This window comes from Kogia breviceps, chromosome 16 (assembly GCF_026419965.1).
Source record: "Kogia breviceps isolate mKogBre1 chromosome 16, mKogBre1 haplotype 1, whole genome shotgun sequence".
Classification (NCBI taxonomy): domain Eukaryota; kingdom Metazoa; phylum Chordata; class Mammalia; order Artiodactyla; family Physeteridae; genus Kogia; species Kogia breviceps.
Window position 1 is genome coordinate 21,346,366 of NC_081325.1, and position 22,879 is coordinate 21,369,244.

The 22,879-nt window shown below is 38.8% G+C and overlaps 2 protein-coding genes across 3 annotated transcripts in view; one reads left to right on the forward strand and one right to left on the reverse strand.

The window, feature by feature from the left end:
• LRRC63 (leucine rich repeat containing 63) overlaps positions 1–14,176 on the reverse strand; it is a 41,421-nt gene extending 27,245 nt beyond the window's left edge. The window contains exons 1-4 of the mRNA XM_059042345.1: positions 14,092–14,176; positions 7,199–7,876; positions 6,670–6,738; positions 3,377–3,537 (exon numbers count right to left, since the gene is read on the reverse strand). Coding sequence (XP_058898328.1) covers positions 3,377–3,537; positions 6,670–6,738; positions 7,199–7,876; positions 14,092–14,176 — 993 coding nt within the window. The remainder of the gene's footprint in view (positions 1–3,376; positions 3,538–6,669; positions 6,739–7,198; positions 7,877–14,091) is intronic.
• LCP1 (lymphocyte cytosolic protein 1) overlaps positions 1–22,879 on the forward strand; it is a 138,136-nt gene that overhangs the window by 37,387 nt on the left and 77,870 nt on the right. The window contains exon 1 of one of the 2 annotated variants that reach the window (XM_067016622.1): positions 15,311–15,455. The exons of the other annotated variant lie outside the window; for it this stretch is intronic. The gene's annotated coding sequence lies outside the window, so the exon portion shown is untranslated. Of the gene's footprint in view, positions 1–15,310; positions 15,456–22,879 lie in introns of those variants that run through there. 2 annotated transcript variants of the gene reach the window in all.

The following is a 22,879-nucleotide window of genomic DNA, read 5'->3' on the forward strand; positions in this document are numbered from 1 at the left end:
GATTAAGATGAACATCCCCTAGCCTCTTTGCCTGTCGGAAGCAACAATAAAAAGTTTTTGGAAGAAGATAATATTATCTAGGGCCTCAAATTATTTCTACGCAACATCTATCATGCAATCAAAAATAAAAAGACATGCAAAAAGATAATACGTGGACAAAAATCAAGAGAAATGGTAGACAATAGAAATAGGCCCATGGAAGGTCCATATTTTGGATACATCAGATGTGTTAAAAAAAAAAGTTAACTGTGATTAATAGGCTCGAAAAATCAAGTTATAAGATAAAGAATTTAAAGTTCAAAGAAATTAGATTATAAAATAAAACAACCAAAATTAAGGACTTGATAAAGGTTTTAACAGCAGATTTCACAAAGCTGAAAAGAGAATGAATGAACCAGAATTTAGGTAAGAAGAAAATGCTCAGAATAAAGCACAGAGAGTAAAAGGGATACAGGAAGAGAGTAAGGGATATATGGGACAGGATGAAAAGGCCTAAGATACCTGTAGCTGGAGTCTGATAAGAAGAGGACAAAAGGAATGAGACAGGAGCAATATCTGAAGAGATAGTAGAAGAGTTACACAGGCATCAAAAAATGAGTTAGCAAGTGTTCTTCCCTGTCTGATTTCTGAAGGAGTTAGCCTAAACTGATATTATTTCCTTCTTCATTGTTTGATAGAATCACCAGTGAGGCTGTTTGTGCCTGGAGCTTTCTCTGTGTGAAGGCTCTTAATTAAAATTTCAATTAGGTTTTTACAGGCGCAAGACTATTCTGATGTTCTAGTCCTTGCTGTGCCTGTTTCAGCAAGTTGTGTTTTTCAAAAAATTGTTCCTGTTTCATCAGTTTTTGCATTTATTGGGAAAATGTTGTTCTTATTATTTCATTATTTTCTATTTTAATGTCTGTAGGAAATATGGTGATTTCCCCTCTTTAAATTTTGAATTCGGTATTTAGAGTTTCTTATTTTCTTAATCATACGGATTTAGCAATTTTATTAATTAATTAACAAAGGATATTGATCTGTAGTTTTCTTGTGTCTTTATCTTCCCTTGATATCTGGGTTATATTGATAGCCTAAAATGTGTTATATGTTGTTGATACTTTTACTTGTTAAAAAATATATTTGGTCATCTGAATGACCAAAATATATTTCTCATATATAGTTGGACTAAATTTATCCATGGTTCCTGGCTACCAGCTCCCAAAACCCTTGGAATTTCCTGAACAATAAGAGCAATGGGAGCATCTTTTGTCATAATACTTATTCTCTTATCTTCAGTTCCTGAAATTGCTTCAGAACCGTAAAGGCAAAATGGGTGTCTTGTTATTCATAACAAACCCCTTTCCATCACAACTGGATTTATGTTGGTGAGGTGACTTTTGAAAGGGGCTGGGTGTCAGAAGAACCAACCATGTGATTAGAAGGTTGGAACTTTCAATCCCCTCACCTCTGAAGAGGGAAAGGGATTGAAGACTGAGCTCAATCAGCAATGGCCAATGATTTAATCAATTATACTATTAATGAAACCTCCATACAAACCAGAAGGACAGGATTTGGAGAGCTTCCAGGTCAGTGAACACATGGAGATTTGGGGAGAGTAGCACCTGGAGAGGGTGTGGGGTCTCCACACCCTTTCGTCATACCATGTCCTATGTTTTTCTTCATACAACTGTTGATTCACATCCCTTATATCCTTTGTAATAAACCAGTAGTCAAGTAAGTAAATAGCTTTCCTGAGTTCTGTGAGCCACTCTAGCGAATTAATCAGGAAGGGTCGTGGGAATTTCTGATTTATAGCCAGTCGATCAGAATTAATAGGTAACAACTTGTGATTGGCATCCTGAGTTGGAGGGGGTCCTTGGAACCTCCAGTCTGTAGCTGGTTGGTCAGAATCACAGGTGACCACATGGGCTTGTGATTGGTGTCTGAAGTGTAGAACAGTCTTATGGGACTGAGCACTTTACCTGTGGAATCTGATATTATCTCTGGGTAGATAGTGTCAGAATTGATTTGAATTGTAGGACACCCCGCTGGTGTCCAAGAACTGTTGGGTGATGTGGGATTACCCCCACTCCACCAGCACAACAGTGGAATTGGGTGGTGTTCCTTCCTCTTTTATTTTCTGGAAGATTTAGAGAAGTATATATGTTCCTTTTTCTTTAAACGATTAGCAGAATTCACCCATGAAGCTATCTGATACTGCATTGTTCTTTGTTGGGAGGTTTTGATTATTTATTCAATCTCTTTACTTTTTATAGGTCTGCTCAAATTTCTCTTTGTTGTTGAGTCAGTTTTGGTAATTTATGTTTTTCTAGAAAATGTTTCATTTCATCTAGGATATTTAATTTGCAGGCATGCAATTGTTCATAGTATTCTCTTATAATCCTTTCTGCTTCTGTGAAGCCAGTAGAAATATTTCCATTTTCATTTCTGATTTTATTTATTTGTATCTTCTCTCTTTTTGTTCTTAGTCTAGCCAAAGGTCAACTTTGTCAATCTTTTCAAAGAACTAACTTTTGGTTTCATTGATTCTCTCTATTGCTTTTCTATCCTCTGATTCATTTATCTCTGTTCTAATCTTTATTTCCTTCTTTCTGCTAACTTTGGGTGTAGTTTGCTCTTTTATTCAAGTTCCTTAAAGTGCAAAGTTCGGTTACTGATTTGAGATCTTTCTTTTCCACATACCCCTTCCCCACACATACCCAGTACATCTCCTGATATCAACATCCCAGACACCAGTATATTTGTCACAATCAGTGGACTAACATTAGCACATCATTATCAACATAAATCCGTAATTTATGTTAGAGTTCAGACTTTTTGTTGTATATTCTATGGGTCTTGACAGATGTATAATGAAATGTATCCATTATGACAGTATCATGCAGAATAATTTCACTGCCCTAAAAATCCCCTGTGCTCCTCCTATTCATCCTTCGCTCCCTCCCTCCAAAATCCCTTACAACCACTGATATATTTACTGTCACCATAGTTTTGCCTTTTCTGGAATTTTTGTTGTTCTTGTTATTCTTCGTTTACTACATAGCTGCCTCCTTGGTGTTTAATTTTTTCTAATCTGTCATGTTGATTCCTTTCTCATTCCCTTTTGTGTACATTTTTAAGATAGTTTCTTAGGAGTGGTGACCATGAAGATTATGATTGGCGTCCTAAATTTAAAACATCTAGTTTGGGTTGATACCAAGTTAACTTCAATAGCACACAAAAGTTTTGTTACTATACAACTCCATCACTCCCTCAACCACCACCACTTTATGTTGTTCCTTCAATACCATGGAGAATAACCTAAGTTAGGAAACCTAAAACAAAAATGACCAATAATACAACAGGAAATTGCCATTGAGAAGATGTAGTATACCTTAAGATTAAGTGCATTTCTTCCATGAATTTGACAGTTTACTATGGCCAGGTTGATCATGGCTGTTACTGTTTCATTGCATGTTGCCACAACAGTCTTCAAACCTTCACCATGTACGATATGTGCCACTGAGGTTTTGGTTTTTCTAGATTTAATGCTACCTAAATAAACAAAACAAGACAGGAAATGCAAACGTGTCATCACTTAGAGTGAAATTTAAAAGGTATTCATGTTATGATAACAGTAAATCATCATAAATAGGTTACCTGGATGCCTCCTTTGGAAGAGATTCCCCATAACTTTTACCCACCCAACCTCATGTTGGAGATTCCCCATAACCTCCATCCACCCAACCTCAGTTGGTTCTGTTGGCCAAACATTTTAATATTAGATAGCAGACTAATATTAGATAGCAAGCTTTTCTTTCCAAAGGAAAACCATAAGCTCATAGATTTCTACCTCAATAATTTAGATTCCATCAGTCTGAGTCTTGTCGTGCTATATGTAAAAGCATCTTATTTTATGATGAATTACATAAACAACTTCTTGCTTCACAAAATGAATAAAGGACATCATACAAGCATATCTCAGATAGAAATCACATCCCAAGGAGAAATCTTGCTTTTTGCCTGAATATCGCATTGATGTAGGATTCAAATACCGTATGTAACTAAGCTCTTCCCTCAGTTTAAAGACGTCACACAAGAAAGGGGGGGGGGGGGATGCAGACAACTCAGGAGTAGCCAAACAGCGACCACCTACATTTACTTTATCACAACCCTTGTGGGTTTCACCTTTTGTCAAAAATGGCCTGTTCAAGCACACACCCAGGTGTGGCAGGAAAATATTTTGAAATATATTCTACACTCCCAGCCATTCTTGCTGTATTACTTGCTGCAACATATTTTATTATCTCAGTAATTCTCATACCATTGCTTCAATGAGAAGAAACGAGGCATCCTAGACCAAAGAAAACAATGTTCAGTTGTTAATTTCTAAAATAGGCCTTTGTGCCCATTTCAGATCAATCGATGTGAAAGTTAGCCACAGAATAAAGAAGGATGTATGATGTGATATGGAGATTCCTTGTCTTGTGGGAGGGCATGGAGCAAGAGGAGTGGAGAATGAGTTAAGAATTAAGTCTGTGGCCTGCTTCCTGCCCCCCCACACTTATGGTCCAAGCTCAAGCAGTTGATTTTTGAGTCAGAAGGAGGGACATGGAGGTGCAGAGGTGGTTCGAAATTCCCTGACGGATTTCTGAAGGCTCTCAGGATGCTTCAACTTACCTGCGAACTTTTCAAAGAGAGAGACACCAGAGTGGAATAAACTCCCTAAGTCAGAAATGGTAGCATGACTTGTTTAGGCCTCTGATGTGGAGGAGACCCAGTGGTTAATTTATGTCACAGACAGGGATAGGGAACTGCTGGAAGGGTAGTGTGCTCAGAAAGTCTTACAGTTGCTGTAGTTAATGATACTACAGTGTATATTTGAAAGTTTCTGAGAGAGTGAAGCTTAAAATTTCTTGTCGCAAGAAAAAGTTGTCAGGTGATGGGTATTAACTGAATTTATTGTGGTAATCATTTCACCATACTGTATATTCATGTTTCAAATCATTATGTTGTATACCTTAACTTTATACAGAGTTGCATGTGAATTGTATCTCAATACAACTGGGGAAAAAAGAAAGTTTTATGGCTGGAGTGTTCTTCTGTGTATAATCTCCTACTAAACACATCTGTGAATCATTAATTTGTTATATTACTTTTTCTGTTCTAAAATTTTATATGACTCAAATTTTTAAAAACAGAAATTCCAGTTCTCTGATAAAATTCTCCAACTTTTTATTTTCTTCAACATAGTAATCAGTTATTTTAAAATCCTTGTTTGAAAACTCCAATATCTGATCCTATGGTTCCCTTTCTTTTGCTTCTTTCTACTGGCTTCCAGACCTTTTATCCTGTTTTTAGGATGCCTTGTGATGTTTAAGTTTAATGCTGGACATTGTGAATGAAAATTTTAAAGGGTCTGGATAATATTATCTGTCTCTAATAAGTGTTAGGTTTTCTTCGACTAGGCAGGAAGTACCACTTCGATTTATCAAGGATTGGTTTTGAGTTTTGTAGGGGATAACCTATTTTAGTTTTGTCCTTTCTCCTAGAGCATCATTCTTATTCCCACGGCATGGGTCTTCTGGGTCTGCAACTGAAAGCCCAGTGTGATTACCAAGGCCCCTTCATTCCAGCAGAGCTTGAACTCCAATAATTGTCTTCTGTGCAACTGTCAAAATCTAGGCTCACTTCCTTAGCATCTCAGCTGATGTTTTCTGCTGTGTTTCTTAGCATATTGTTCTGTACGTGCCCAGCTTAGAAATCAGCCAATACTCTTAAGGGAGTTTGTATGCAGATATTTGAATTCAGTTCTCTCCTCTCTGATGTATCACCCCTCTATCCCAGCTATCTTGTCAACTCTGAAGTCTGACAGCTATCTCCTCAATCCAGTAAAACTATCACCTTCTTTCTACCTGTGTCCTGTTCTCCAACACCACAAATCCCCTCAAGCAAAAGCCAAGGTAAATGTACAGCTAATTCAGCTTATTTCAAAGATGGTAACCACTCAAGTCATGCTTGCAAGGGTTACTCTCCAGTAACTTCAATGGTTATTTTATATATTTGTGGGCAGCTTTAATAACTGATTTTGGTGGGAGGGTTTGTCCAATACAAGCTACTCAATCTTGGCTAGAACCAAAAGTCATTAGGTTATTTAAAAATCTGAATCTGATCATTCTAATAGCTGGAACTCCTGTGGGTATGTTTCTACTGTTTACTATTTCTGCTAGTTTTCATTTATTTTGTTTTTCTTTGTGTACCTGATAATTGTGAATTGTTTACTACACACTATTTGTGAAATTGTTTATAGAAATAGTGTGAGATGTAGGATGATGTAATCTTTCTTTAAAGATGATTTTTCATTTGTTTCTGCTAGGTAACTAAGGTCAAAGCACTTAAAACAGGGCTGGCACATGGCAAGCAGTTAACTCTCATGATTGCATGTCTATCTTCCCCATCCAGATTAAGAATACTCCATCTTTTATGTTCCCCACATCAGTACAAAGTTGGGTTTATAGTCAACACTCTAAAACTAGTTGCTGAGTAAATAGCTTAAGGAATGGAAAATGAGGTGGGACATATGTGTGAATCACACGCATATACACAAACACACAAAATCATAAATACTTTTATGGAGAGATAATCATATATACAATTTTAAAAAGAATGATATAAACTAGCATTTACCTTCACATATGCTCAGCATGCTTTGCTTTGGAACACTTTCTACATGTTCATATTCTGTTACACGACTTTCTAGGAAAAAAATTAAAAATAGGATAATGTTTAAATTCGTGTGAGAATTCATGTTGAGGGTATTATGACTTCATTATAATTGTTCATCTTTTAATGAATTGAGGTTATATCCATGGAAAAGTGCCCATGCGTCAGCACTGGCATTCTGCTTCTAGACCACCTTACGGATGACTGTTCATTCATACTGCTCCTTTATATGAGCTTTTCTGATCCTTTGAACTGCTTTATCTGGTTCCCATCACCACCATCTGGGTGGAGTTCCCAGTTTGCCCTTGGCAGACCTGCAAGGTCAGGATTTCTGCTACTGCATTCTGCCCCATATATTAAATGTACAGGTGAAAAGGGATCCCACCAACCCATTCTGCAGACCCAAGGGGGAACCACCGTATGCTTGGATGCCTTCTCTCCCTTTTGCTCTACTTGACCCCATTATCACAGACCATGTTCAGACTGGATTTACCTATCACAGACTGTCTTAGAGGTTTCCTTGGTAAAACTGGCATCGGTATGAAAATGGGACCTGGAAAATCATTAATATTTAGTGTCACCGTACGACATTGTAAACGGTCAGACTGCTGACTTTCAGCTTTAACAGGTATAGTCCTCGGTACAGGGATTGGCACTGTTGCACTTAAACGTAACTGGGGCTGCTTAAAAGTATAGGTACTGCTCTCTTGTAAAAACTGGTCAGAATGAACTTCCTTGAGTTTGGGAGTGGGCACTGAAGAAGGGGCACTTGGTAGTTTGGAGAACTCTGAGGAGAGAATCAGAATCTCTTTTAAAATGTTAGCATAAATATTTGTTATTTTTAATGGGTCTTCTGATTTTCTGGAACTTTCCATCTTGCTTGTTTCTTTCCCAAAAACTCGACTTGAAGCTGAACGACACTTGGGAAAAAATATGGAACCAGTAGCAGTCTCTGGAATGTGCCAATAGACATGCTTAGAAGATTTTTTGGTTGTTGAAATAGTAGTCACTCTTTTTTGTACAGGATGATCAAGAAAGAGATTTTGAATGTTGACGGGGGGTTGTGACTGAACTGTTGGAACGTCAGGAAAACTAGTTTTATCTCTTTCAAATGAAGCAGTTTTATCTGGAATGAACCGTACACGTGGTAGCTTAGTTTCACCAGTCTTTCCTAAACCAGAAAAAGGAAAAATAAAGCAGAATTAGATTATGTTTATCAAGGTGTCAGGGGCAGAACTATTAATGTCTCAGCATTCAGAACTTTTCTTTATCCACTCACCCTCTCACCTTATAAAAACGTTTCTGTATACAGTCACTCAGCTATCAGGACTTTTGTTTACCTTACTGGGATAAAGTTTGCATGAACAATTGGAGAATCAGGAGGGCTAAATTGTATTAGATTTAGAAAGAGTAGGGAGCTACTCCTGGAAGAACAGAATGGATGAAGAAGAGGAGGACATAAAGGGAGATTTTTGAGCAGTTGCCACTAAAAACTCTGGCAATATGGAGGAGGTAAAAATGACTCAGTGAAGTTTGGCTATTTATCATTTATCATTATCGCTTCCTCATTTGAAACTTCTTTGAGCAAAGATTTACATTTCTTTTCAAAGCCAGATATCAGACCCAGATGGCTTTGGAACATGATAACATGCTGATACTGGCTACAAGGTACCACGAATTCACTCAGGTTACAACCAGAAGTATTCTTATCTCTCTTAGGTCCAGAAAATGCACTGCGCCTGCATTCTTAGGGACCTCACTATATCAGATTGTGCTTTCTCTTTCTTCTGTGACAGAATGTTAAATAACATTTTTGTCTGTCATCTCAGTTGAGTACAGTAAATGATGAGGACCTCAGCATTCTAATGAGAAGATAATAGATGCATTAAGGCAAGATTTGCAAAGAGATGGCCAAAACAAGCCCAACTCTCACCAGTTGTCTATATTCGAGAGACGGCTAGAGGTTGATCCGCATTCGCAGAGAGGATTTCTCCTGAATCAAGCTATTGGCGTGCTATGTGTTTCGCTGATCTTCCCCTCTTTGTGGTGGGTGGAGGAGGAGGATTTGCCCCGACCTCAAACCAAGTGAGGGGGATTCTCAGAGAACCATCTACAGAGAACAGGAGTGTATGCCACAAGGAGAAAATAACATCTCACCACTCCCTGCCATGGTTCCCCCAACCCCCTTACACCTACAGAGTAACAGAAATGTATCGGCCCTCCCATTGCTGTGTCGCAACTTGTGTAAGGCAAGAGAATCCTTGAATCTACTTGACCTCTACCTTCTGGCATTTCAAGGGGGTACAGAGACTGATGACGGATTCTTACCTTAACTCTTAACTCCTTAACTCTTTCCACTCCTAGCCACACCTATGAAGATACCAGAAACTATGAGTTGGGGAAGAGAAGTAAAAGAACAAGGTGGAAGAATTTATCATGCCCCTGTTTCCCTTGGCTTGTCTAAAAATCAGCAGACCTAGTCTGAGCTGGGAGAAAGGGCAAGGTTTAATTGCATGCTAGATGAAAGTATTGATTTAGATTGGACTTGTTTAGTTTCTAAAGATGAGACAAGCCTAATAGATGAACGTGACTAGAAAAGCCTTGGTAGAGAGATGTGTGCCATGTGAGTTTAAAGGGCAGTAGTAGGAGAAGGATAATGTTTGCTTCCTGCTTATATGGAACTTATCAAAGCTAGCTCATTCCATAAAATGGTTACACCACCATCTTCAACTTTCCTTTCTCTCTCTCTCATATTAAAACAAAGCATGATAACATGAGCAAAATCTAGGTGATGTTAGGTGTGACAATGACTTTTTTTCTTAATTTTTTTATTGGAGTATAGTTGATCTACAGTGTTGTTAGTTTCTGCTGTACAGCACAGTGAGTCAGTTATACATACACATCTATCCACTCTTTTTTTTAGATTATTTTCCCATATAGGTCATTACAGAGTATTGAATAGAGTTCCCTGTGCTATAGAGAATGACTTTGTAGATATGACACCAAAACAACAATCCATGAAAGAAAAAATGGTTAAGTTGGACTTCATTAAAATTAAAAACTTCTCCTCTGTGAAAGACATTCTTAAAAGAATAAAAAGACAAGCCATGCACTGAGAGAAAATATTTGCAAAACACACATCTGATAAAGGACTTGCATCCAAAATAAAGAGCTCTTCAACACAACAATAAGAAAACAAGCCAATGAACATAGCTACTCCAGTTTTGGTTCTTTTTTTACATCTTTATTGGAGTATAATTGCTTTACAATGTGGTGTTAGTTTCTGCTGTATAACAAAAGTGAATCAGCTATCCGTATACATTTATCGCCATATCCCCCTCCCTCTTGTGTCTCCCTCCCACCCTCCCTATCCCACCCCTCTAGGTCACAAAGCACGAGCTGATCTCCCTGTGCTATGCAGCTGCTTCCCACTAGCTATCTGTTTTACAGATTGCCAACAAACACATGAGAGGATGCTCAACATCACTAATCATGAGAGAAATGCAGATCAAAACCACAATGAGGTATCACCTCACACCAGTCAGAATGGCCACCATCAAAAAATCTACAAACAATAAATGCTGGAGACGGTGTGGAGCAAAGGGAACCCTCTTGCACTGTTGGTGGGAATGTACATTTATACAGCCACTATGGAGGTTCCTTAAAAAACTACAAATAGAACTACCATGTGATGCAGCAATCCCACTACTGGGCATATACCCTGAGAAAGCCATAATTCAAAAAGAGTCATGTACCACAACGTTCACTGCAGCACTATGTACAATAGACAGGACATGGAAGCAACCTAAGTGTCCATCGACAGAGGAATGGATCAAGAAGATGTGGCACATATATACAATGGAATATTACTCAGCCATAAAAAGAAATGAAATTGAGTTATTTGTAGTGAGGTGGATGGACCTTGAGTCTGTCATACAGAGTGAAGTAAGTCAGAAAAAGATATTACTGTATGTTAACACATATATATGGAATCTAAAAACAAAAATGGTTCTGATGAACCTAAGAGCAGGACAGGAATAAAGACGCAGGCATAGAGAATGGACTTGAGGATACGGTGGCGGGGGGGTGGGGGTGGGGGGGGTGGAGGGCGGGGCATGGGAAGCTGGAGCGAAGTGAGAGAGTAGCATTGACATATATACACTTCCAGCTTTCTTTTGATTAGTGTTAGTATGATGTATCTTTCTCTATCCCTTTACATTTAATCTATCTGTGTTTTTATATTTAAAGGAAGTTTCTTGCAGACAATATATAATTAGCTCTTGTCTTTTATCTACTCTGACAGTTTCTATCATTTAACTGGCACACTTAGACCATTCACATTTTATCGAATTACTGACATTGTTGGCTTAACATCTACCACATTTGTAAAGTTTTCTATTTATTGCAGTTGTTTTACTTCTTTGTCTTTTTGAAATCCTCCATTCTTTTTCTGTCTTTTCTGGTTTTAGGTGAGAATTTTATGAGTCAGTTTCTCTCCTTCAGTATCATTCCTTTCTTAGTATATCAATTATACTTATAAAAATGTTTTTAAGTGGTTGCCCTAGAGTTTGCAATATGCATTTACAGCGAATCTAAGTCTACTTTCAATAAACACTACACCGCCTAATGGGTGTGGCAAGTATCTTTTAACAGAATAGTCCCAATTCTTCTCTCCATTTCTTATAACACTGCCGTCATTCGTTCCATTTATCCTTGTGCTATGATCACCCAGTACATCGTTGCTATTCTTGCTTAGAACAGAGACTTACCTATTAGATCAAGTGAGATCACTTATCCTTCTCTGACACTCTTCTTTTTTTAGGTGGACCTGAGTTTCTTTTGTTGCTCAAACGGTGTGGAATACTTTCTCTTACTAACCAATTTAAATCATTTTCCTTATCCAAAGTCTACCTTAAACCTTATACAATCCATCCCTCTTGATTAACACAGCCCATACTTACTGTTCTCATTACTTAATTCAACAAACATTTAACATCTCCCATGTGCTAGCTGTACACATAATGCTGAGGGTACAATCACACAGCACAAACCTTACTACCATCAAAGATCTCATGATTTAATATAGAAACTAGGCAGGTAAACAGTTACACTAGAGAATAAGAGCTCAGTAAGGGGGTAGATAGGGGATACTCTGGGACCATAAAGGTAAGCATTCTGACTGGGTGCAGAGAGAAGAGGTGCTAGGGAAATCTGCCCAATGAAGATGATATCTGTCTTCTCAATTTAGACTTCCCTATTTTTTGAGACATTTTCCCATCCCCATGATTTCTTTTCTTTTTCTTCTAGTATGTTAAAATTCCACTTTTCCAATAGACTCCTCTGCCATCAAAAACTACACAGGTCTCCTCTATAATTAAACATATTTCATTTCACTTTCACTAATTCCTCAAGTCTTAGTTCACACCCCATTCCTGCCCCAGTGTTTCTCACATTTATGAAGTACTACTGTCTGTACCATTAATTGGGCATAAATTCTATGCTCTTTGTATAGTTATTTAAGGTTCTTACTGTATGTGTATCTCATCTTTAGAGTTTAAAGTTCTTGAAAGGTCCTGAGAGGCAGGGACCAGATCAATCGTGTCATTCATTCCCTACAGCATTTAGCATTGTATGCAAACTGCAGGTATTTATTTCAGGCTTTTATTTCAGTGTTTGAATATTCATTTTTATAAATTGCATTTCGGTCATTTTAAGTATTCATTCATTTATTCAACAAGTATTTTGAACATCTACTATATGCAAAGCACTCTGCCAAGAACCTTTGGAGACACAGGATTACTAATAGTTAAGGTCATTGAATCTCCATGTTGCCAAAAGCAGGAAAGCCCCCCACAAAAAAGAATTATCCAGCCCCAAATAGCAAGAGTGAGAAACTCTATACTAGAGGATAAACTTCAACCAAAAGATAAACGGAAAAACTACAACCAAAGAACTGGTAGTGAGCAGTATATCTACATAACTGTGGGTATTATTATTACAGAACAGATTGTAAATGCAGAAATGTAGCACATTATAGAAATGTAGAAATGATATAACAAAAGTTGGTAGGGAAAGCGAGAGAGGAAATTGGATGTAACATAGGTATGTTGATTCACACATCTTTAATAGCCATGGATCAAAAGGTAATGATTTAGCATTGTAAATCAAGTTACAGACTAGGCATATTTTAACAGTATAAATGTTGACACTAAAATAATTAATCAACAAAAATCAAGGGGTAGAGGAGACTGAAAAGGGGAAAGAAGAGGAAATATGCTAATTTTACCATTGCTTATAAGTAAGGAGTTAATAAATACCATATACAGAGATAGAGGATTAAGGGTATTATATAAAGTTATAATCATAAAAGTGGCTCACCTTTACATCACAGCACTTACCACGGGTAATTTTACATTTAGTTGTATGATTATTGGATCCCACCAGAGGGTAACTAAGAAAGAGGATTGGCAGACTTGGTTTTGCTCACTATTATATCTCCAGTCCTTAGCACTGTGCTTATAAATACACTCAGTTCTCATGATTTGTGGCAGTTCTGTTCTGTAGTCTCAGTGAGCACTGAGTTATCCAACACTGAACCATTACTTCTTGGGAAAATGCGGGGTTCGGTTCCTGCAAGCCTCTGGTCTCAACATTATCCGCAGCCAATCAATACATAACCTTGTTTTATGTGTACTTCTATTTAAATACACTTTATTTAATATAGATTGTTCATTCATTAACATTGACCTCTGAGCCAACAACACTAACTCAGGCCTGAAGGAAGCTTCTCTAAGGCATATATTTTCTCCATAAGGTACATCACGGCCTCCTTGTACTATACTCAGGGGCTATTTTAGACTGTTAAATCACCAACAAAAAGTACAGAATTCAGAAAACATGGCACTAACTAGACCAGGAAAAGGGCAGTTATTTATAATATGAGAGCTAAAACAAGAATGCACAGCCATATCTTCCTTTGACTTCAGCTGGGAACGTGTGTTTTCAATGCCCTTCATGTGTCCGAGAATTATCACATATACCCCCCTCCTGCACAGTTTCCCTATTATAAAAGGAGTGAGAAGGACCTCTATATACTGCTCCGAAGTGTTCTTCATGGTATATTTTGGAGCTAAAAAGACAAAATATAATACAGTGTGCTGATTGGGGGGATAAAAATAGATTCTAGCAGCTAGGTAAATTCACTCCTACAGAATCCACAAATGGTGAGGATCAACTGTACTTGTGGAAATGAATTGGATGTTACATCTTACAACAAACATTTGTAAGTTGCTGGTTATTAGTGAGTGTCTTTATTGTGATTCGGAGCTGTGCAGGTTGAGAAACTTCTGTAAAAAATAAAGTTAAACATCTGAGTAATGCACATACCTGCACGGGATTTCTTCTGACATAAAGACAGCTTAGGGAGATTTGGAGGTAAGGGTCTTCGAAGAAGTTGTGGATGGTTTTGCATTTTACTAATAAGCACTGTTTTCACAGCTATTGATTGAAAATTGAAAAGTTTTTGAATATGTTTGAATTGTTGCTGAAAAATAATTCATTCGAATGCAGATTACATCCTAATGAAACTTGTTCTGCACTAATACTATACTGGGTCCAAGGAGAATTCCTATAAAAGGAAAAGAGGGTAAGAAAATAATTTCTTAAAACTTCTAGAAAGAATCTAAATAAAATTTGGGTTTATAATTAATACAAAATTTAAAAATACATATACTATTACCAATCAGGATCATTCTAAAATTCTACATGTTAGCAAAAAGTTCAGTTAGTGTTATTTCACCTAGTAAACACTGATTTTCCAGAACAGTAGAACTGACACTCATTCTTTTTCTACCTCCAAAATATTATCAGTTTATAAATTTGGAAAGAGTTTTTGGTCAAAAAGGTGAGGAAGTCCTTCCATGGCCTCTGAAGACCCACAATACCTAACTTCACAAATAAGTTGTTTCCTTTCTGTAATAATGACTTATTTTAAATTTCAACCACTACACTTGGGCCATAACTATTTAACCCCAAAATAAAACGGTCTTCAGTATAATGAGATTTTCCAGGATCGCGGTCCCAATTAGTACTGTTTTAGGAATGATGCCAGAAGATAGAACCAAATATGTGTGCTTAGTCGGGACAATATCAAAGTGCCTGGGACATCACTATTCAGTTGACAGTCTAGACGGGTACGCCCTGGAGCTGTACAAATGGGCCGCTTTATCCCCCCAGGATGACTTGCACACAAGCACTCAAGGTATGCTTCCTGGTAGTACGTCCCACTTGGTGCCTGTAATTTTCCGTTCTTATTATTGGAAGAGATGCTTGGAAACGTTGGACTCGTACGCTCTCCTTTAGGGCAATCAGCTGCTTCTCAATCAGCTTTTCCTTTTTTTAATCTCCTCTTCCTGGGAATTTAGGCAGGTTAAGGTCAAGTGAGGTCGCAGGTCTTCCCGCGGTATATGCTGTCCGGAAAGAAAGCACCCAGGCCACCCTTACCCACCCGCCAGGTGCGACCCGAGGCCAAGCAGACAGGCCCTAGCAACCGGAAACCGATAAACCCGTCGCGGCCGCCGGATGCGCAGGCGCAGGCGCAGGGGCGAGGGCGGGGCCGGGCGGGGAACGCACCCGCCCGCGGAGCACTGCGCAGCCGGACACGCCCGGCCGGGCGGTGAGCGCCGAGGCCATTCGCTTTGCCCAGCCGCTGTGCCGGGCTGCAGGAGAAGACTGCTCCACGTGCACCTGCTGTACGGAACCCCGTGGTGACAATCGTTATTACTGCTTTTATTCTTAATGACAATGACCACTATTATGTATTTACTTTCCTCGCTCGCAAGGTGCTTAACTCGGGTTTCTAGGCTCCGGGCTGGCATTCTTTCATGCTGCACTTCTGCGCAACCGGGTCCCGGGGCTGATTTTACAGGGCCCCCGAATAGCGAACATTCTGTTTTCTCTTCCTTTAATGCAACCTGTTTTGTCTTTTTGATCCTTTAAAGTGCCTGGATGAATAGGAAATGTGTAGGCATGGGGCATTAAGGATCCAAGAGAGCTTTAAAAGAAACCCATTTCTCACTGTCCTAGTTATTTGTTCTGACTGTCGTGTTGTGACTTGTGTCCTGTGTCATGTTGTTGATGAACCTGTACGTACAGTGATCGATACATCGTGTGTGTTTGCGTGTATGCGCATGTGTTTCTCTGGAGATTTGATGGAGAAAGTGCGAGAGAGAAAACTCATTAGGTAGGTGTGAGGATCCCAGCTCAGAGAGTGAAGTAGATGGAGCTACCTTCCAGTCCTGTGTTTTGTTTTGTTTTGCTTTATTTTGTAAGTACAAGTGTAGGAACTTTAGTACAGTTGTTGGAAGATGAGACTTGTGTGTAAATCTTTGTAACTTTGGGGATCTTTCAAGATTTACTCCCTAACCCAAGTCTTCCTTTTTCTCCTTAGGAACAAGCATATATTCTTAAACAGTCAGTGAAAAAACTGGAAAAGTAAAAAAGTATTTCATCAGACTCTGGGAAATATTCAGCACCTTGTTTTCCTTTGTATGTGGTTTCTTTTCCTTGTAAGATAACTATGTCCCAATTAAGCTGCTGCCCAACATAATGAATTTATTCCACTGTTAATCCACTGCATAGATCAATTAGCTTCTCAGAAAGCTGAGAAAGTCGACAATAGGCAGATCTGTTTGCTAGGTTTTGTCTCAAGTACTATTTGTTGTGCCTATTTTGTAAGTGTGAAAAATGTTTATATTTTTAACCATGAAAAATATTTATGTTCCAATAGATAAATTGAGTCAGGTTCCTATCCTCTTAAAAGTTGTTTGAACCATGAGAATTACTGGGATTCAGTTTTACTGACCAATGCTTGTGGCCTTTAAAATTTGTGCTTAGTATTGCACAGTCAAAATCAAAGCGACGCACTTATAAATAGTTTTTTGTAAATGCTTTGTCACACATGGAATCAGGCATCAGGCTTCATTCCCTGCAGATTTCTTCTAGCTAATAGCAAGCAGAAACTAGGGCTGTTTAATGTGTAACCTCCTTAGGTGTGAATATTTTGTCTTCCACTACTTACTACTTCTGTTACTTAGCACCAAACGTTTAGGTAAATGAGATCGTGATCATGAAAATTAAATTCATGGCTTGGTGTGTTTCATATGCATATATCAGTTTTTCTAACACAAATTACTTGCTTCCTCTGTGGAAATGATGTACAAGTGCAGGCCGGATTTAGAAAGTACACATCACATTCAATTTGGATTCTTTTATTACTTTCATTTAATTTATTAATTTTTAAATTTTGGGGGGAAATATTGCTACTTCAATCTCCTTTTCTTTTTTAAAACTAATCATGTTTCTTTAAATAATACAACTCCCTCTGATTTTAAGAGTCTCCTTCACCTGATATACAGTACAGTCATCCTTTTTGTTTGTTGCATTAGCTGTGTGATGAAGCTTGTCGAACTGAACCACAGCACTTTAGCAGACTGTACTAAGGAGGCCACAGTAATGGTGAGCGCCAAGGTTGTATACATTCTGTGGGGGTTTTTTGGTTTTTTTAAATGTTGCCAAAACGAGATAAAAGCCTTATGCACAAGCAACCCTACGCACCCTGCAGGTAATGCTATTGATTTTCCTAACGAGTGGGGAGTACTTGGGGAATCTCAGATTTGCTGTTGGTGAAAGGACACAGCTCTGGTGGAATGGTGTAGAAACTGTTGCTGGAAATCTTCACTATTTTCTATATACCGCTCTCTTTGTTTGTTTTCCTTTTAAACAGGATGGAGGTTTACAAAATAGTTTGGTCAGTGTAGATTTAATTTAGCATTTTACTTTATGGAAATAACTGCAGTGATCTGTATTTTTGTGCTCATATTAGTTTTTAGAAGTTCTTTTAAAAAAAATAGTTATTTTTGAGAGCACATTGAATAAACTGTTGATAAGCCCCAGTGTAAACCAAGGCACGAAAAGCTTTTGAGAAAGAGGTATTTTCTTGATCTGAGCTTACCTGTTTTCTTATATATATACTGAGAAATGTCTTTACTCTTCACCAGTCACAGTGGCTTAAATGTATACTTTTATTTCATGTGTTTTCATGCTGCTGCATAGAGAACAATTTTATATTTTCTTAAATGTTAATAAAGATATTTTGAGAAGCTGCTTTTCTTTTTACCTCTCCTATCTCATTGCAAAGGCAAAAACTTCGTTTCTGTTCTTAATTATCTGGGGGCCGGTTATTTAGTTTTTTCTTTTTGTCTTTCAGGATGATAGTCCTGGGATTTTTTTTCAGAAAAATCATTATTAATAAGGAAAGGTCATGCAACCTGCATCACAGAATTAAGAAGTATTCCCAAACATAGTGAAAGAACAATGTCTGTCTGTTATAAAAGCATATTCATGAATTCAGCCATTCATTCCAGAATGATTTATTGGAACCTGTGTGTAAGGCTCTTTGCTAGGTGCTAAACTTTAAACTTTATTAAAAGAACATGTAATGATTCATTTGAGGCTTTATAATTTTAGACATTAAAATGAAATTTTAAGTCTTTTCAGTCTTTATTTATCTATAATTATGATTACTTGAGGCTTTTTAATTTTTTAACATTTTTTAAATTATGTTGCTCGGGTAGAATACTGTTCTTTATTCACACTACCCCGAATACTTAGGAACAGTTCTGTATTTCCTTAGTTTCAGTGATTGTTTTCGACTGTCTGCGCCCAGCTAATACTAGATATCTGGGTATATTGTATGATTGTGTCCTTCACCAAAAAAGGGTAAATAATACTTGTTTCCTTAATGTTAGGTTGACTAAGCAACATTGCCTTTCATGCTGTGAGTGATGAAATGTCAATGGTGGTTACTTACCATGTGGAAGGCACTGGTCTAAGTGTTGATTTTATGTTTTATCTTACTCCACAGTTCTCATGTTAACTGAAAATTCTATTACCTGCATCATATGTCAATCAAAGGCAGCATAGCTCAGCTCAGCTGGGTTCAAATCCCTGGCCACTACTTGATAGCTCTGTGCCCTTGGACCAGCTACTCAACCTATTAAAGCCCCTGTGGTTTCTTCACCTGTAAAACTGGGGTAAAATGGTACCTGACTCAGGATGTTGTGAGGATTTAGAGAGAGAATCTAGGTCAAGGACTTAGGTTCATGCTGGGTACAGATGAGTCCTCATTAGATGCTAGCTGTTAAAAACAAATAGCTCAGATTTCCTATCTGCGTTGTCCCCGCTTTATGTGATTATAGTTGATGTTAACCAAAGTATTTGGAGGGTTGAAGGGTGAATCCTGGGCATTTATCCATCAAGTGTCACACTTGGTTTGCTAATGTCTCTGGTATGTTGGTGAAAGAAGTCTGCACCTCTCAGATTGTGAACAAATGCCACGCATGCTCCAGGGCAGGTCCCTACATTCTGTCACTGGTCCTTATACCCCTCTGGACTGCAGAGGAGCCATGGGACAGCTCATGCCTGAAAATGTCCAAGTGCAGTGATGTGAGTAAAGAGACCTTGACCGACCGGTGTCATTCACGTGAGTTGAGTCCGTGAGCTGCTGTCAGCATTGATTGAGCTGGACCGAATCCATGATGAATGTCAACCTGTGACCCAAGGATGAAAGCTGCCTTGTTCTCGGTGTCCTCCAGGCCAGCTGGTGAGCCAAACAAAAGTGGAAAAGGCCAAAAGGCTGCAGTGTGACCCTCCTCAGAATTGCTAGAGGGAGAGATGTTCTGAAAGCATATAATTTTTCTCAGGTTTTTTCTAAAGTGCTCATTGGACTTTGGGAGAATAGTCTACTGAGTCCTTGGGACCAGCTAGGATTTAGTCCTGAACTTACAAGGACCATGTGCCATACCCATGAGGTGTAGGGGCTGCGCGCCTTCTGTTCAGTCCTCAAAAAAGACCTCTAGCATTTAGAACCATAGGCAAGCAGAAATGCTTGGTAATGACTTACTCTTCATTCTAAGGCAAATAGCAATTTATGATCTTAAATAGTAAATATGGTGGATTTGCTTTTCAATCTTATTCTGCTTTATGCTGACAGTCCTAAGTGTAATGAGGCCTGGGCATGGCATGTGGGAAAGAGCACAGGTTGCCCGCACATGTCATGGTGCTTTATATTCTCCGTGTTGGTGAAGAACTCACATTTCTTACACACCACAACCAGACTAACAGAACCATCACTTTTGTTTCAGTGTCACACAGTGAGTTTAGTATGCTTTTGACAGTTCTTCAAGAGTTACAACAATCTCAGTCCCCCCACCCTTATGTTTTGATGGTGGAGATTACATCAGGATTGAACGTAGTAAATCTCAGGACACTGTTTCTTTTCTCACCCTGTTCCTTCATTTCCTCTGCCCGTTATTCCAGGTGAAGTAGTACCCTCCAATGGAAGAGATACGGTGTCCAGCTCTGTTCAGGAGCCAAGGGGAAGACAGATCATGGGGCTTGCTCTTCCCTCCACCACAATTCCAAACAGAGCAACTACCCTTTTATCTGTTTGACATATTAATATGGCTCTGCTTAAGACTTGCTTTAAAGAAGAGGTTCAGTAACAAGAGATTTGCATGCAAACCACCAGATAGCATGAGAGTAAGTCTGTGCTCCTGCTTCTCATCCGATGGTACCTCGTCCTGAATCATGGAGACCTCGCATGCCATTGCTGGTGGGGTACCTTTCTTGCACCCACGAACCCCACGCTACCCACCCACCCGAATCAGACCCATAAGGAGATACCTCTAGTCACCCCTTCTTTCAGTAGGAGCTAAGGAAACCAGACCATCCCCTTCTTCCCCAACACCCACTTCGCAAACCCAGACTCCTGGCATTGAAAAGGATTTGCATCCAAAGGATTTGTACCTTCTCGTATCACTTTGCCCAGGTGATCCCTTTGGGGAGGAGAAAAAGCATCTCATCCTCACACCCACTCTCTGCTTCTTCTCAGTACGTGGTTGTGAGGCACTTGATGTCCCCAGTGAATGGAAAAGGAACTTAAGGGGTCAGTGAGGAGCTGAACTGATAGACCACAGTGACTGAAAGTGGAACCACAAGTATAACAAATCTGGCTTGTCACTATTTGCTTAGTAGGAATTAGTTAGTTAGGAACCAGAACGGCCGGTTTTGCTAATCTTGTAGGTGTAAGACGAGCTGTAATGAATTAGAGCAGCTGTGAGTTTTAGACCCACACCTGAGGACTAGACTTGATCCAGAGTGGGTTTTTTTGTTTGTTTTTTTTAAATATCCTCAAGGTTTTTAATTATTTATTTATTTATTTTTGGCTGCATTGGGTCTTTGTTGCTGCGTGCGGGCTTTGTCTAATTGCGGCGAGTGGGGTCTGCTCTTCGTTGCGGTGCGCGGGCTTCTCGTTGTGGTGGCATCTCTTGTTGTGGAGCACGGGCTCTAGGCGCGTGGGCTTCAGTAGTTGTGGCTCGCGGGCTCTAGAGCGCAGGCTCAGTAGTTGTGGCGCACGGGCCTAGTTGCTCCGCGGCATGTGGCATCTTCCTGGACCAGGGCTCGAACCCGTGTCTCCTGCATTGGCAGGTGGATTCTTAACCACTGCGCCAGCAGGGAAGTCCTCCTATTTTTCTTCCAGAAATCCTGATTTAAGCACCTGTCAGCCGTGTGTAAGAGTGTTTATTTCCCTTCATTCTAACTGATCCTGGGACTTAGTCAATTTTTTAAGCTTTGCTATTCTAACAGGTGGGAAATAACATCTTATTTTAATTAGCATTTGATTATTAATGAGCTTAAACATCTTTTCCTCTGTTTATTACTGAATGTTTCCTATTATAAATGACTTATTCTAGTCTCTTGCCTATTTTTACATTTTAGTATTTATTATTCCCCCTGGTGATTTTGAAGGGAATCTTTGTATAGTATAGATACCTAATGTACCCAGTTTGTCTACCTCAGCTATTTAAGATGAGACATAAAGTGGTTACATATTTGGGCCCTATAACCAAACAGGCATGGTTTGAGTACTCTCTCCACCATTTACTAGTTGTAAGACTTTGGTCAAGTTTCTCAACCCTCTAACTATTAAAGTCCACATCTGTAAAATTGGGACAGTAATGGCGTCTACACTACATAGAATTGTTGTGAAAATTAAATGAGAGTGTCTTCAGAGTGCTTTCATACAGTGCTTAGAGTATTGAAAATGCTCAATAAATGTCAACTATCATTTTTTCCCAATGATAATTGCAGAATCTAATAGTATAAAGAAAAGGCTACACTCCTGACCATTATTATTATAATTACATATAACAGTGACTTTCTATGTTGCTAAGTTAAACTGAAATGGAACTTGTGCCCTTCCCCAAAATTATATACATACATATATATTCATAACGTTATTTTATGCTTGAGCATGTGTAGTTTGTTTAGTTGGTTAGAAATCAGTGCTAGGACTTTCAGTCTATGTGACTATTAGTGCTGATGTGGACAGCCTTCTACCCACCTCAAATACATAGAAATGTAAGAGATGAACAGAAAGGGAGATTCCAGGTGTTGATACAACAAAATTTAATGGCAGTGAAGTAAAGTCGAGGTGAAGCCATGGTACTCCACAGGGGTATCTGATGTGGAGTTTTAGGGGCCAGGCACTGGGGTTGTACCACTGACACAGGAAGTAAAGATGCGCTCTCTAGTCTGCAGTGGGCAGAGAACTGAATCAAAACACCCTGAATAAAGTTGAGAGCCTCAAAACTGAGACCCATCCTCTGGAGCTAGAAAATCTACACCTTAGCCAGTGAAGTGTCAAGGAAGTTGACCATGAGGCTGGGCAAGAAATATACGAATATTGGACAAAGTAAGCTCTCATGGACTTATTTTTTAAGGATGCAAGGAAATGATTCATCAAGATGACATGCCAACATGAGACTGTCTGCACCTAACAACATAACTTCTAAATACATGAAACAAAAATGGACAAAATTACAAGGAGATGTGATTGATACATTCATTTCTAAAATGGGGATTTTTTTAAAACACGTCTCTCAGTAACTAAGAGATCAAGCAAACAAAAGAGTACTAAGGATGTAGAAAATTTGAATAACCCAATTGATGTTTGATCTGATAGACATACATAGATAACTGTATCCAATAACCAGAGAACACACAGTCTCTTCAGTACACAAGAAATATTGACCAAGATTGATGCTTACTTGGC